This window comes from Bombus pascuorum, chromosome 7, assembly GCF_905332965.1.
Source record: "Bombus pascuorum chromosome 7, iyBomPasc1.1, whole genome shotgun sequence".
Taxonomy (NCBI): Eukaryota; Metazoa; Arthropoda; class Insecta; order Hymenoptera; family Apidae; genus Bombus; species Bombus pascuorum.
The window spans coordinates 9,393,480-9,410,084 of NC_083494.1; the positions used below are offsets into that span (position 1 = coordinate 9,393,480).

At 40.4% G+C, this 16,605-nt stretch overlaps 1 protein-coding gene and 1 long non-coding RNA gene across 3 annotated transcripts in view; one reads left to right on the plus strand and one right to left on the minus strand.

The window, feature by feature from the left end:
- Positions 1-16,605, plus strand: part of LOC132909218 (uncharacterized) — a 224,767-nt gene that overhangs the window by 112,030 nt on the left and 96,132 nt on the right. The window lies entirely within an intron of this gene.
- Positions 1,461-8,084, minus strand: LOC132909193 (salivary glue protein Sgs-3-like). Of its 2 annotated transcripts, XM_060963869.1 has the most exons (3): positions 8,070-8,084; positions 7,805-8,011; positions 1,461-3,032 (listed from the first exon to the last, which is right to left on the minus strand). In XM_060963869.1, exons 2-3 carry the CDS (start codon positions 7,925-7,927, stop codon positions 1,836-1,838), a joined length of 1,320 nt encoding a protein of 439 aa, XP_060819852.1. In that variant the 5' UTR covers positions 7,928-8,011; positions 8,070-8,084; the 3' UTR covers positions 1,461-1,835. The 2 variants fall into 2 exon arrangements, with proteins under 2 accessions (XP_060819852.1, XP_060819851.1); XM_060963868.1 differs by lacking the exons at positions 7,805-8,011; positions 8,070-8,084 and adding an exon at positions 3,225-3,483 and having other exon boundaries at positions 1,465-3,032.

The following is a 16,605-nucleotide window of genomic DNA, read 5'->3' on the forward strand; positions in this document are numbered from 1 at the left end:
GTTGAATTTTGAAGTTGCTTATCATGTTTTCTGCGATCATTGTACGTGCGCGCTCATAAACTGCGATTAAAAAGATTATCTCTTAGGATTTACCTTGGAATTTCTGATTATTTGTACGATCTTCTTTTGATAAATGACTCATAAAAATAAGTACGTGTCATTCGTTTTTCGATGTGTTGGATACCTGGACTTCGTAAAAACGTTATCAATATAAAAACGATTAGAATAATCTATTGGACTAAGAATTTTGCTAATCTCGATTCTAGCCACGAAACCTGTTCTCTACAATAAACTGGTGAAAATATAGAAATACTTTTCCTGGAGATAGTGAATCATTTATTCGAATCGTTTCTCTCCAATCAAAATAGAACGAACATTTTACGCCGGGCAGTTCGATAGATCGCGATATTTATCCGGCATCGTGGAAGCGGCCGCGATTCCTAGTGAAATATTTAACAAAGAGGAGGGCGGTATCGTGGAGGAATTAATTTTTCAAAAGAGTCGATTAGGTAGCTGCTTCATCTCCGTAAATGCCATAAAAATTCCAGGACGGCCGGCCGGCCGGCCAGCTCGATAGCCAACGTTCTCGATATCGCGATCCCGGTCATCCATACAAATCGGATTTTACCAAATTGGAGTACAATTTTCACGAACGTGGCCTCGAGTTTTCGTGCGCGAAAACGTTTCGCGTGAAGGGTAACATAGACTACAGGCGGGGTAGAAAGGTGGAAAAAAGAAATGGAAGATGGGAAAAGACGCTTCTAAGCGAACTACGCCGGATGATGAAGCGAATCAAGTAACGGTGGTGGCTTACGTGCGATGCAGCCTTAAAGCATCGGGCCAGCAAGCGAGTTTCCTGGAAACGCGTTAGCAACGAAACGTCTGTGCTTCGAATTTTCAAGCGCCGCCGAATTACACCTCCGTCACGGAATCAATGGTAGCTGAGAAAATACGTAAGCGATGACAACGAGGAGGAACAGGACGATGTTGTTCCGAGCGTTCACAAGCTCGCCCGTGGGAATTCTAATTTATTCCCTAGAGGGCCCGAGAAACGTTCAGCAAAAGGGTAACTAAATAGCAGGTTCTCGCTAGCTACATCGCAATTGCTCGAGATTAGGAACGGTCGATTCGCGAAATGTGGATCCTTTGCATTTCAACGAATCGTACGTCAACATTCTAGACGTTATATAATGAAAAGTTACTATAGACCAACTAAGCGAAGTTTGCAGTTAAGTACTAAGGAGATAGAGTTAATCGAAAGATAGAATTTGCGAAATGCGAATCGTTTGCATTTCAATAAATCATAGATCAACATCGTTGATGTTATCTCATGGAAAATTAATATATTATACTAAATTAATATATATACTAAGAAGTTTAGAATAAAATATTAATTACTGGACTTGATCGAAACATAGAAGTTGATAGAATAGTTACAATTTATTTAATTAATTGTAATTTATTTAAATACATGGAATCTTTATCAATTAACAGAATTAAATAATTATGTGGTTTATTATTAAATAATTACAAAGCTGGGAATAGAATATTAAAATGTTATATAAACACTTTTATCAGATCGTTAATACGAACATTGCTTGACTGGCACGAAACTGAAAAATGTACGGAACACATTAATAAAAAATTACAAATCATAGCAGCTAGCTGCTAATGTTCTTTGTCCCGCTTATTGTCGCGTGTCAAGATTCAATGTAGAACATTACCACCATACTGCAATAAGTATTGGTACAAATATTTTATCAAGACACCAATGTCAAAGGAATAGTAGGTCCACTTCTGGAGATATTTGTTGGTTTGGTGTTATAGCTCGCTGGTTATATGATTAGCATAGGGGCAGTTGATTCGGAAGTGGTTGGTTCAGCGCTGATTGGTTCAGTGCTGGTTGATCCAGTGCTGGTTGGTTCAGTGCTGGTTGATTCAGTGCTGGTTGGTTCACTGCTGGTTGATTCAGTGCTGGTTGGTTCACTGCTGGTTGATTCAGTGCTGGTTGATCCAGTGCTGGTTGGTTCAGTGCTGGTTGATTCAGTGCTGGTTGGTTCACTGCTGGTTGATTCAGTGCTGGTTGGTTCACTGCTGGTTGATTCAGTGCTGCTTGATCCAGTGCTGGTTGGTTCAATGGTGGTTGGCCCAGTGGTGGTTGATCCAGTGCTGGTTGGTTCAGTGCTGGTTGGTTCACTGCTGGTTGATTCAGTGCTGGTTGATCCAGTGCTGGTTGGTTCAATGGTGGTTGGCCCGGTGGTGGTTGATCCAGTGCTGGTTGGTTCACTGCTGGTTGATTCAGTGCTGGTTGGTTCACTGCTGGTTGATTCAGTGCTGGTTGGTTCAGTGCTGGTTGGTTCAGTGGTGGTTGGTTCAGCGCTGGTTGATCCAGTGCTGGTTGGTTCAGTGCTGGTTGGTTCGGTGCTTGTTGGTTCAGTGCTGGTTGATCCAGTGCTGGTTGGTTCAATGGTGGTTGGCCCAGTGCTGGTTGGTTCAGTGGTGATTGGTTCAGTGCTGGTTGGTTCAGTGCTAGTTGGTCCACTGGTAGTTGGTCCACTGGTAGTTGGTTCAGTGGTGGTTGGTTCAGTGGTTGTTGGTTCAGTGGTGATTGGTTCAGTGCTGGTTGGTTCAGTGCTAGTTGGTCCACTGGTAGTTGGTCCACTGGTAGTTGGTTCAGTGGTGGTTGGTTCAGTGGTTGTTGGTTCAGTGGTGGTTGATGCAGAGCTGGTTGGTCCAGTGGTAGTTGGTTCAGTTACGGTTGAAGTGGTGGGGATAGTCGTTAACGGAGTAGTACTAGTTGTTGTGGAAGTGTCTCGAGAAGGAAAAGCGTAAGCAGTAACCTCCATCAGAAGAGGCCAACCTGGTTTTCCAATGCCCAACAGGACGACCGACTGTTCTCCAATATAACCTTTTATAGGAACGACGTTTATTATCCTCGCATTCAGGTTGATTACACTGATAAATGAGATTACGTAGCCGGGTGGTGCAGTTACGTCAATTGTGACTGTGTGACTGACACCTGGCATAGGTGGCTGAAAGTAAAAAATACATATATTACAATTTCAAGTAATTAATATTTCATATTAAAAGCAGTACCACTCTGGCTAATATCAGTTTCACATTTTAAAAATCTTGTTTCGATTCGAGCTACCGCAGCTCAAATACAATTGAATGATATTAATTCGACGTGGATTAAATATAAATCTATTACTGTCATTACTTACCTTCAAGATGGGTTGAGATTTGACAAGAACATCACCAGGCATACGTATGCCAAGAATCAAGTTATTACCCCATGCGGAGGCAATCAGCGATAAACAGGCGAAGAGAAAAACGAAGGTACGCATCTTGACGATTATCTTCGGTATTGATCAGTTCGATCGACTTCTCAAATCTGCCGTAAAACTGGCGACGACATCATATATAGTTTCCCCTTATCAACAGTCGGTGACAGTTCCTCGAAGATCGAAGACAATCCATGTTAAGTAAAGATATATCGCTGAATCGAGATAACAATTTACGTAACGATATTTGCTTATCATTGTTTCATCGGACAATTTTCTAAAATGACTGATACCTCTAACGATCTTCTTCTTTCTTTTCGTTTCATTTCATGCTACTGTCTTTGTATATACTTTTTGTACAATAAAAGATAGCGATGCCGATATTTTTCCACTTGGAAGAACAGAAAAAAAAAAGATAAAAGTAGGAAATGGAAAAAGGCAAAGGTTTCGTTCAAAGGTTTCCTTTACTTAAAATATTAATCCCAAGTTTACCTATGCTTATATATTTATCTTTTGACATGTTCGGTTGAAATTCGGCCTTGTTTAATCACAAACAAAGATATAATTTACAAGGGAAAAAGTGGAAAATTTACTTTTGGATTAACGCAGAAGTCACAACTAAGCTTGTGCAACATGATGTGGGATTTTTATCTCCGGATGCAGACACGGAGACTCATCGTCCTAGTATTGTTCATTGTAAACTTATTGGGGGGGTCTAATAACCCGAAATATACGCAATACATGCTGAACTTTGCAATGAATTAAGAGTCACTTTTGAGGTTGTGACGTCAAAAGATGACAAGGCCACATATCCTGCTTATCGTGGTTAAAGAATATCGAGAAAACGAGAAAAACAATATAATTGAAAAGCGATATTCGAAATTACATAAAGTATCTAACTTAAATGGAATATTTCGACACGCGCGGGATCTAACATATGAATATGATTAATAGAGGCTTGTCAAAATGATCGATCACTGATACGGAAACAATAAGTGAGATACATACATCCTGCTTTTTTTTATCGCAGATCGCTTATAGCTGTTACTTTTCGCGATAATCGGTTCTCTCTCATTCTCTCTCATTGTCTTACGATCTCCTCTGATTATAAGTGATATTTTCAATATTTTAACTATCAAAAATTATCGATTGAAACGTAGGTAATATCTAAGAAGTAGATCTAAATTTTAAAACAGTTCAATATATCTTAGCTTCAATTTAATACAATATATCGTACAATTTACTTAATCCATCATTTCATTTTGAATATATTTCCCTCGGGAAGCTCCTCATTTGCAAAGGAAGAAATTCTAGAATTTGTAATTTTCAGTATTTTTAGCGTGACAAAAATGTAAAATATTCTTAAGCAACAATTTGTTTGGGAATCAAATTTTGTTATCGACTTTTCTGTCGCGTACAAAGAGAACGAATACGCGTTTAGTAATTTCCAAATGATCGAACGTCGACCAATTCGTGGATATCGAACGGAAGTCGATCAACATCAACGCATTTCGTTAATTTCTTCGACAAACTTCCGTTTACGAGTCGCTTCTTAAAATTCAGTTCTAACGCTCTGCTTAGAATTTGTATTCACGAAGTCCTCCTCGGCAAACAGCGGCCGATCGGTAGCGTTCCGCTGATCTTTTCAGCAGTTAACTAAGCTAATGCTGCGCTCCTTAACTAGGCATTAATTAGTTGCATTCATACTACGAGGACGTGACTTGAAGAATTTTTTAACGTTACCTCGCTCAAACTTTGGGTTTCTCTTATTTCATGAAATTTATTTCAAAGAAAAAAAAATAAATGACAAAACAGAAAATCAATCCTATACGTACTTAGAAGTGTGAATGACAATCAGTAGAAGTAATATGATAAAATAATCAAACAAAGTGATAAAATAATCGTCAAGGATCTCATCTATGAATTCGAATTACTCAATTAATTTTAATCTTATCTCGATTAGATATTCGGTTCGATTAAGTTTTCGTTCTTGAAATGCTACCTAGTTTCTTTTGTACGATTAGAAGCATTACCCGAAGTAAATCATCCTCTCATCTAACAATTAATACACTTATATCGAGCCATATCACATTTTCCAATTGCAGAACAAATCAAACTATATAAATATCGTTCCATTAGTGTAGAAGCAGTTGTGCACCTACTACATATTTAGCACATAGTTCAATTTTTAAATGTGCTAGTGATCGCTACGAGTAATTGCAGTGAGAAGTGTGTTTTAAAAAGTAGATATATCGGTCTAGACTGGCATTGTTTAGATATTTTTTGCATAGCAGTAAATAGCAGAATCATGTCAACCAATAGAACACTTATTTTAAAAATATTTAAAAATATTATAGTATTAAAGTAATTAAAGACAACTTATTTAATTTTCAGTTACATGACGGTATATAACTGACGCAATTTTAATTAGTTTCACTTAAAAATAATGCTGGATGTTCTCGGATCATTACTGAATGTGTGCGCAAAAACTGATACAAACGAACCACACAGTTACTTCGAAAAAAATCCTAAAAGATATATAACAAATGGCGTTCTAAACGAAACGTGACAGAGACAAAAAACAAAAAGGATTCTTTAAAGTTTCAAATTTGTCGACGACACAACGATTAATATTCATCGTGCGGAAAACATGGCTTTCTAAGGAAATTCTCACCCTCTTGAAAAATAATCGAACAGAGGCGGAAGCAAATGCAAGAAAAGCGGAAGCGGGTCTGTCCCCGTAAATCTTCCTCGCGAGGGCATTAAGACCGCTGACATTTTGGCTCTGTGAAAGCATGGGAAACGTGTAACCGATGTTGCAGGTCGTACACGCATCCCCGTTATTACGCGTGGCACACGGGCTCAAAGCGGTCGGGCTTGCATAAATCTCTGGAGAAATTAAAGTGCACCGCTCGGCCGCTCTACAAAACGGAATTGTGTAGCCGTATGAAAGAAAAATAATTTGTGTACACCAGAAGTCGCGGCACCGTATTTCCCAGCGTTACCAGCCGTCCTTCTATCTCTAGTAATCGGTTTTCGTGTATTCAACGTACTCGTTGTTCGACGATACGTAGTGACAAATATCTAGCTGAATTTCACGTTGAATAGGAAATACCAAGACTTCGGATGAAAGGAAATGAATTATGGTAAAATATTTTTTACGCACTGTTTTCATCTTGTTTCTTATTTTATTTAAGTTTTTTCATGCCATTGTTGAAAATTTACGATTTTTATATTTTCTATACTCTGTATATGATTTTTGAAATGTATCATTCGTAAGTGTTCAACTTCCATGGTGCAAGAAGTTCCATTATATGGTAGATTCTAGGTGCTGGTTGTTTACCCTTAGACGGTGGTGTGCCAGTACAGAGCGAGCCAGTAGAGTGCTCGTAGTCGTTGTTTCGGTGGAGGTGGTGGTTGGTTGAGTGCTCGTAGTCGTTGTTGTTTCGGTGAAGGTGGTGGTTGGTTGAGTGCTCGTAGTCGTTGTTGTTTCGGTGAAGGTGGTGGTTGGTTGAGTGCTCGTAGTCGTTGGTTCGGTGGAGGTAGTGGTTGGTTGAGTGCTCGTAGTCGTTGGTTCGGTGGAGGTAGTGGTTGATTGAGTGCTCGTAGTCGTTGATTCGGTGGAGGTAGTGGTTGATTGAGTGCTCGTAGTCGTTGATTCGGTGGAGGTAGTGGTTGGTTGACTGCTCGTGGTCCAACGAGGGGTTGTGGTAGGAGGGTGTTTAGAAGGAATAGCGAAAACGGTAACCTCCATCGCAAGAGCCCAGCCTGGTCTTCCAATAGCTAATAAGACCATCGAGTCTTGTCCAATATAACCTTTTATAGGTCTGATGTTTACTACCCATGGATTCCGGTTGATTACACTGACGAATGAAATCACGTAGTTGGGTGGTGCAGTTACGTTAATCGTGGCTGTGTGACTGACATGTGGCACTGGTGGCTGAAAGTAAAAAATACATATATCACAATTTCCAGTAATTAGTATATCATGTTAAAACAGGGTGAAAACGCGCGATCCAGCGAGAGCGCCGCGTCGAAGAGACTCCATACGCCGCAGGGGAGCGGCACCGCCGCCCCCCCTAGAAGCGACATGATCAAGAAACGCGGCGCTAGGGGGTGTGGTCCCCACTAGCGGCCCCACTCAGACAAAATGCCTCCCTCTACCTACAGGGAGAAGACGACGAGGGGTGCCCCCCGGTAGTAATTCGCAAGAGAACCCGGGGCACCTCTACCAAACGTCGGGATGATCACCGTGGAGGTTTTAGCCGGTACGAATCCGGCACTACCCGGCGCCCTCTCCGCGGAGGGCGCGGGACGCCTATGAAGGTTTCCTCCACGAAAAAAAAAAGAAGTATAGCATGTTAAAAACAATACTATTCTGACTAATATCAGTTTCATCATTATTATCACTATCAAATTTTAGAAATCTTGTTTCGATTCGAGCTACCGCGGCTCAAATACAATCGAATGATATTAATGCGACGTGGATTAAATATGATACTATCACTGTCATTGCTTACCTTGTAGATGGGTTGAGATTCGGCAAGAACATCACCAAACAGACGTCTGCCAAGAATCAAGTTGTTACCCCATGCGGAAGCAAACAGCGATAAGCAGGCGAAGAGAAAAACAAGGGCACGCATTTTGACGAGTATCCTCGGAATTGATCGGTTCGATCGACTTTTTAAACTTGCCGTAAAACTGTTGCCTTCATATATAGCTTCGCGCTATCGACAAATCAAAGATGACTATCGCCGAGTCGTGACAACAACTTACGCAACTTACTCTCAACCTTTATGGTGCAAGAAGTTTCTGAGATTACATATCTCATTGAATAAAGATAAAGGGCACTTGAACAACGATAATGATTTTAATTAGACTTGCACGATATATTTGTTCTATCTGTCTCTGTTTCTCTACGACGAAATCAACTTTTCGGCCTATAATCGATGACAAACAGAAAATTTATTCTGACACTTCCGAGTGTGTGAGTAATCTGTCAAGTCAGCAGGGTTCGAACGACACAGGTTGGGGAAGATTCTTTAACGAAAAACGCTATTTCGAACGGCTATAGCTGATGGAGGCCGGGTACATTTGCATAAAAGCCCCGTCAAACTCCGTCAACCATCGTCAAGATCTTCGTGGATGTTGGGGTGACGCAACAGACTTACAAAATTCTTCCCTTCGCGACAAATAATCCAATCAAGTCAACCCCAAGACGGTTACAAATTTGGAAAGAAAAATATGGAATTATAAAAATCTAATAAAAATCTTCCTTAAAAAAAACATTATAAATATATATATATGTATATATAAAAGAGAGAAAAGAAAATAATAAAAGGTGAGGATATCCTCTCTCTCAATTGTCGTTCAAGAAATTCATTCAATCGATTTGCTACTCGGCAACAGTATTGGTAGATAGGTCAGATTACCAATTTGCTTATCTACTAAGTCTGCTTTATCTTTACTCGTGATAATCGTTGTAACGTTAAGCATAATCAATCTGATTGGCATTGCTCGTGAACGTGCAATCTACCTTAGCTAGAGAATTGCACGTTTCACTTCCATTTTCGTAGGGAAAGAGCTGGCTGGTGAAACACGAAAGGGTTGGACGTTTTCCCGGTTATTTTCTGCCTGCTTCTCATTATGCCGGGTCGCATTAATCCGTCGAGTTTCCGGCTGACGACTATTAAAAATCTTGCCGGTGTAGTCCGATGCGTAGTCGAGTATCGCTTATATACAGGGTGAAGCGATAAGTTTGCTCACTTACCGATACCGTCACTAATTTTTCCAGGAAGACAAAAAAAGAAAGAAATGGTATTTACTACTGAAAGAAAATATTTCTTTTATATTCGTAGGTTAGTGATGGGAAAGTATTTCTGTTTCTTCCTTTCTGCCGGCAAACTAAATTTTTGTACGAATAAAGTTACATCAGAGATCCTGAGATTATTTCTGTGATTATCTTTTAAATATAAAAAACAGATAAGAAAATTGTACGATATCAAGGAAGATATATTTTTAATCGTCATGTGATCGAAAACATGCCGAAGATTATTTTCGACATTTTTAAAAATTCGACATATGTGAAAATAATTCTTCAAAGTCTTCACTCACAAAAGATATAACCTAGCAAACACGAAGATGGCACCTCGCTGGGAGTAGCTATATCTTTATTTCTTTTTTCTCTCTTTTCACTAAGATATAATACTTTACCAAATGGCCTTCTGGACAAATTGTAAAAACCAAAATAAAATAAAAAAAAAGAAGTCTTCAGGATATTTTAAGGTCTTCATCGCTATTTCTACGAGTACAAAAAAATATTTCTAAAATTATACAATAAAATACAGACGACGAAACACCGAAGATTTGAACATATCCACCGTTATGTTTACAAATAGGTAAACGTATTTATAGAAATCATACAATAGAATATTTGTCAAAATATGGTATTTCATCGGTAATTTTTTAACAAGCGGTAAACTATCGAAGATTATAAAGGCGTCTTCCTTTTTTTCTAACGCCATCATCGATGTTGTTCTACTCTCGGCAATACCTAGCATTTAGGCAACCCTGTATATAGCCACGCGTGTACATGCACACTCGTACCGGTAATTACTCACGTCACGTGGCGACGCGCGACGTGGCGCGGGCCGTTGCGCTTTTTCGTTTTAGTCCTGGCGGCTGCCTGTTGGCGTGAAGAGCTGACAGAACACGTAGGAACATGGTAAACCAGCTTAGAGTGGATAATATCGGTCAGCGGTTTTTTATGACCGCCGGACCGGAGGAAAGTGAAAAACGGAGGGACGGCACACAACCGGGGGAAATGCTCGAGCACGTGTGCATACATGAAATTTTCAGCGCGACCGGAGTGATATTTACGAGTAGTTGCGCGAGGCGAACGAACGCGAGACGGTCACCAGGTTTTCGTGGAATTTTTAAAACTAGGATGCACGTGGCGTTTCGTATCAGGTAAATTCTGATCAACGTGATTCTGTTTTATTCTTCTCGTAAATAAGTACACGTGCATCTTTTACGCTTCGATTTCAGTTCGAGGAAGTATCGATAATTATCGAATTGAATTTTGATCGAGATTTCGATCGAAGTAAAATCTTTGCGACACGCGTGACATCACACTACTGTTTGCCAATGTGCTACCGTGCACTGCTAGGAAAAGATCCTCTGAAAGATTGTTAGGATCTGAATGAGAAAACGCGAAAACTGGTAAAACTATTATACTTTTGGTGGTAATTTATAGACTAGATCAGCATGGTTTCCAAATGGTGTTAAACTCGTTCCTAGATCCTGAACGTTAGGAGAAAAGTACGAAGAATTAATGTGGCGAGTATCGAAGAAAGTTTAATTGATACAATAAATAATAATATAAATAGAATGGAATAAACGATAGAAATAAAAGAATAAAATATAATATTTAGACAGGAGTATTGGCCGAAAGTTTCAAATTTATAAATAAAACCATATATCATCCTTTCTCTTTGTCACGGATAAAGGATTAAAATAAATCGAGGAATATTCAAAAACCCAAAATACTGAAGGAGTCACGTCACGAAGTTATACTACCATAATCAAGAGAGTAACCTTTGAAGCATCGATCGAATCAAGGGTCAGCCTGGAAATCCCGTGAACGCAGCATCGTCACGTTGTGAATCGAGAACAATCCTGGCGAAGGTAAAATCCTCGAGATCTCTTCTTTCATTAAGCGACACGCACGTTTCACGCACGGTCCCTTAATTATGGAGTGCGGCGCGATGAAAAGGACCGAGGGTGTCTTCCAGACGAATCTTCAGCTTAACATCGAACGTTTTCCCAGGACAGAAAATCGTGATATAATCGCGCGACGTGAGTCGCCTCGATCTTTGTTCGTCGAATCTCGACGTTGTCCCTCAGAAAGTACTCGATTCGTTCCACGAATCGTCTATCCAATCGTTAATTTTTCCACTCTCCACCTTTAACTGCGTCAGAACTCGGAATGCTGTGATCGGTAGGTAAAGGGGAAGGTAGGAAGAAAGAAAGAGTTCGATATTGAATTTCTCATTCGACTAATTTCTCAATTAGGTAACTGTTTAATTACCTATAACTTCGATTCCTTATACGAAGAGTTCGTTATCCAATTTCTTAATTAAATAATTGTTTAATTATTTATGCCCCTGTACCTCGATTCTTTTGACACTCCGACAAGTTTATCGAGCGACCAACAAACAGTTCAATTGAGCATCTAATGGAATCGACTGGTGGAACGATATCATCAAACGAAACAGTCACCTTTGATCCAACACCGCGAGTAACCCTCTACCTCACCGATGACGTCGATACGAGCTCGTTCGTCATCATTACCGCCCGCACTGCTAGTAATTAAAACTCTTGCCGGTGACAAACGAGCGTGAACTGATTTTTCTCTGTGAAAGAAGATGGATCGCGCGCGATCCGGCCTCGAACTCGCGGCCCTGCCATTGCCCGGAGAATTATTACAGCCGATATGATTTCTCCTGCTTCCGAATGCCGGGAATTCTCGACGTTGGCCGCATTTGTCAAAGCTAATCCGTAATTCCCGGCGAAGTGGGTCGGTCAATTGGGAAATATTGTAAGTCAACGCTGACGTCGAACGAATCGACGGGGAGGTAAATTCGAGACACGTTCCTAGCTGGATTAGATCGCTGCCAGTTTTTTGCTGTTCCTCCCTCTTTCTCCTCTTCTCTTTGGATCTGTCTTCCTGTAAGGAAATCTAATGACAGCCAGTCGAGTCGTGCGTGAGGGTCCAGGAAAGGAGTTTTGTTTATTGGACCTGGCGAGGGTTGCTGAGGATCGCGTGAAACGTTACGTGGAGATAAATTTCTTGAGCGTGTGCGATTCGCGAAGAATTCGAGAGAAATTCGAGAACTTTGGTGAAAGAGAATTATTTGGATTGTGAAATTCACTTGGTGGATTTATTAAGGCAAACATAGCACGAGTAGTTGGCGATTTCGGAGATTAATTTCAAAGTTCAGGGTCCTCGTCGAATATTAGGACAGGTATAACGACGCGCTCGTCACGAATGTTTCCATAAACATGTCAGCATCGTGGCAAATATCGAATATCGATCAGGGAACATTGGTCCGCCGTGTTTGCGGTCGAGTCGAGCGAGGATAATTAATTCAGTACCGGGTTACGTTTACATCGCCTGGCCGCGGGACGTTCTTTCCCCGATGACGACCACAGATAGATACCATTTCTCCGATCTCTAAACACGCGAGTGCTTTATGACCACGATACGACATTTCATTTTATACGTATGTATAAAGTATTTAATGTACAATTTATTCGTTTCTGTTAGAATTTAATCTTAGAGTTAAGATAAATAATCTGTGGAAGACACAATGTTTATGTTAAAATAATATTAGGTGATATTTATTAAACAGAACTACAGAACCAAATGTATATAAGCGAGTGACATAATTAACAATGTATGCAAGAATTGTTGATTGCTGGTCAGTTACTCTCAGACTAGACGTAGGTAGTGACCCATGATCCCTTAAAGATTTTGAGCTCCACTCTCTATACAGTAATGAGTATGACCTGTATAAATGTCCTGTTCAAATACCTGTGTAGGTGTCTGTATAAGAGTATTTGTGTCTATGTGTGTAATATCGTTGTATTCCAACAGTTTCTTTATAGAATTGAACTAGGATGTCGAAAGAACCAAATGCATTAAAGTACTATAACATTAATCGTTATACCTAAAAATAACAGATAGATAATATTTACATAGGAACTTTTTAGGCAAAAACATGCAACCTAATTAAATAAAATTCTAATTACTTCCATTTTATCAATAACGCATATTTATTTTCTCGAATCCGTAAACAAGAAAATGTATCGAAACTTGAATCTCCGTGTCCTTAATGGACTCTGTGTATACTTGGAATTTATTTTTCCACGCAGTCTCGCACAGTAAATCAATCAGATCGTCCTCAACACTCGATCTGATGATTTCCCTTTCAAAAACAGCTTTCACGAAGTAATCCAATTTTCCCACCATTTGGAGGACGACTTGTGTTCTGAGAAGAAGGAGTCCTTCCTCCTTTCCTCAATTCAAGGCTACACATTTCTACCCGGTCTATCGAAAGCCATCGAGTGTGCCACCCGTGCGTACACAAAGTTCGCCAGTCGGTAAGCGAGACGCGTGATTTCGAGAAATATCGTAGATTATACATCAACGTTTCTCGTTGAATGGCTTCGTGTTCAGTGATTCGTGAACCGCTATCTGGTCCACGTGACCGCACGACCCTTGGCCAAACCAGCACAGTGCCCCGATAATAGTTCTAACCGTGCAACTATATACGTATGGAAATGCCAGTACCTACGTAACCACGCGTACACGGTGTTCGCGAATTTTCTGCTAATTTCCCCATTATTTGCACAATCTCGTAGCCATTCGGATGATTAAAATTGAAAACAACCCCTGTTCGTGGGAAAATCAATTTACATTGACAAATTAGGAGAAAATTCGTATTACGAAGCAATGAAAATAATTCAGTGACAGACACGAAATATTACAGAAAGAGAATTGTTTGATACGAAGGAAGAAAGTTAGCTTCTTTTCTATTTCAACTATTAACAAATAGTATGATATTCAATGCGAATCAAATATATTAGAAACACCCCGTAGCTATGAGTTCGCGTGTGTTCACCTGGAAACGCAAATCGATGTACATGCATATGTATATGATGCGGTTATTATTAGATTTCGATGCGTAAAGGGCGATGGTGTTCCCCGTGAAAATGGGTTTGCTCCAAATCCCCGGATAGCCGTTACCTTTTCTCCACGAAACGAATTCAGCGCCTCAAGGATGTTTCTTCTATCTCGAGCTATCTCTCAACTATAAGACGGGATTGGTGCTTTTACACGAAATTCTGGACCAGAACATGCATGCACGTACATTGTGCCACCGAATAGAAGCAGCGGGGTTAACGTATCAGACTTGGCAAAGATTTAAAGGACCACGCGTCGCTTTTATCGGTATAAAATAGAATCGAGCGGTTCGGTTATTGTTTGATATTCAATTAAATCGCCAAGCTTCGATGTTTACCCACGGATGAAAGCGGTGAATTAAACGTGCGACCGTACATGTATCGATATACGAACCCAGTGAACAACGAATCGGTCATGTAACAGCAGCGCGTTTCAATGTTGGCTTTGAGTTTCGTCCGAATTGTCCCGTAACTCAAGCAAGACTACAATATCGTCGAAATAAAATCAAAATGGGGAATTACCCTCAGGAAGCTGATATGAAACTTCTTCGAAAATAAACTACTTATCTGCATGAGATTATTCATTACAAGAAAAGTAGATAAATCGTATTGTAGAATCTAAACGAGATAATTCAATCGACACATGTATCGATAAGGTATAGCGATTGTATTAAAGCATCAAAACGATCAAACGCATAGAAAATCGGAATGAACGATATACGACAAACTTTTTCATCAAAAAACTCTACTCTATCTCGTCTGCTAGTCTCCATTGGAAATCCTTCATTTCGAAACTTCCACTCGAAACCAACACCAAGCTTGCTCCATCGTTCTCTATAAGCAGCGCTAAATTAAAAGCGATAGCAGGCCGGGCGTAGCGTGAACGCGAGAGAAAAGCCTGCATTCGTATCACCGTTCGTGTGCACCCGGCCATTTCATTACCGCGAAATGGACAAAAAACGTATCTGCTTACGGAGGCGGTTCGGTTAAGATCGATGATCGCCAGCGCAACGCAGTTGGGATGATGCATCGGGACCGGTGACCTGGATCCGTGAGATTAAAGGTTTCCGTTTGGCCATCGGCCGTAGTCTCCGCTGGGACGATACAATTTTATCGACTGCTGTCTCGCTCTGTGGCGAACGTTTTTCTGCATTACGCGGCCGCACCCCACGGGGCATAGTACTCGGCGAATCTTTGAGCCGCTCTCTCGCAGAAACCGATCGTTCTCGCTCGTTCCGTGCATTCCATTGTTCAATCTGCGCGGCTTTTGTGCGCTCGTCGCCGTTCTCTCGACGATCCCATCGCGACAGAAAATGCTCAACAGCAGCGAGAGAAGGACAGAGACACGAGATGGTGGTCGTCGGCGAATCGTCGTTGAACGAAGTGTTTCGTTAATTGTACGAGCCGCAGGTCGAATCGCGACCTGGATATACCCCGATTCTCCGCGAACGATGTTTGGAAACGTCCTGCACTGCCTCGGGTAAGTATGGAATATGGAGCTCGCTGTTACACCGTTTGAAACAACAATCGGGAGACTACACTGGACCGTGTTCAACATTCAAACGGACAATTTCCATATATTCGTTTAATGGTGATAGATGGTTGAATATCGAGACTGAAAATTCTATTTTTTCTTTCTTCTTTTTTTTGAAGTTTTATTGTTTTTATTTATTAGACTGATCGATGTACTGGTAGGATAATGGTTGTCGAATCTTTTCAAATGATCGCTAATCATGCTTTTTAAAGACTTTGTTCCTTTTGCGATTAAATAAACATCGACGAAAATCAAGATACGAACTCACTGATCAGATTCTAAAGCTCAAAAGTTGCCAGTACCGTAGAAACGTCAACGAAATAGATGTCAATGAAATTGTGATAATTATAAAACACGCAGACAATCTTAATGTGAAATTTGCTGACAATTCGTTGAATTTAAAAATGACTCTTTTATGAAAGATAAAAAGTCTGTGTTATATTTTTCACTTGTAAGCGAGCGAACGTTCTTATGTTTCTTACCAATGTGTTATCTTAAATACCAATGCTTCCTAGCGAAGAACAGCAGTTAGTGGCTAGAATTCCAATATTCTGATCTAGACGGAGGTCCGAAGTTGGAAACGGTGGGTGGAAAAAAATTCGTTCCTTCGATTAGTGTTTCGTGGAATTGGGAAGGTTTATGGAGGTAAACGTGGAAAGAGGAATACATTAAAAGCGAACTTTAAACTAGATTTCTCTTTTAGGGTCTTCAGAAGTTTTAGGATAGGAAACGCCCCCTGTCAGATCTTGCAGGTTCCGTCTACCTGCAGCTAGCTAATATACAAATGGTCAGACTTGCGTGGTCACGCACCAAGGAAACAGCACGTAAAGTTTGGTCGCGTTCGAACCAGTGTTTGCACCCCAGGGGACGTCGCCGAGGGTTTTGAACAGTCTGACAGGTTCAGCGATTATTAAATTGTGGAACAGCGTTCGGAATATTCCGTTAATAGTATGCTATTATTCGTCGGACAAATTTAAACGTATCTTGATAAGTTTGTACAAAAGTGAATCGAATATCAAGATTCATCATTTGCGTAATAAA

Excerpts from the sequence above, each read along its gene's own strand:
- LOC132909193 (XM_060963869.1), bottom strand. The coding sequence starts at position 7,927 with ATGCGTGCCCTTGTTTTTCTCTTCGCCTGCTTATCGCTGTTTGCTTCC. Across the intron at positions 3,033-7,804 it reads AATCTCAACCCATCTACAAG|CCACCTATGCCAGGTGTCAG; the intron begins GTAAGCAATGAC and ends TTTTACTTTCAG.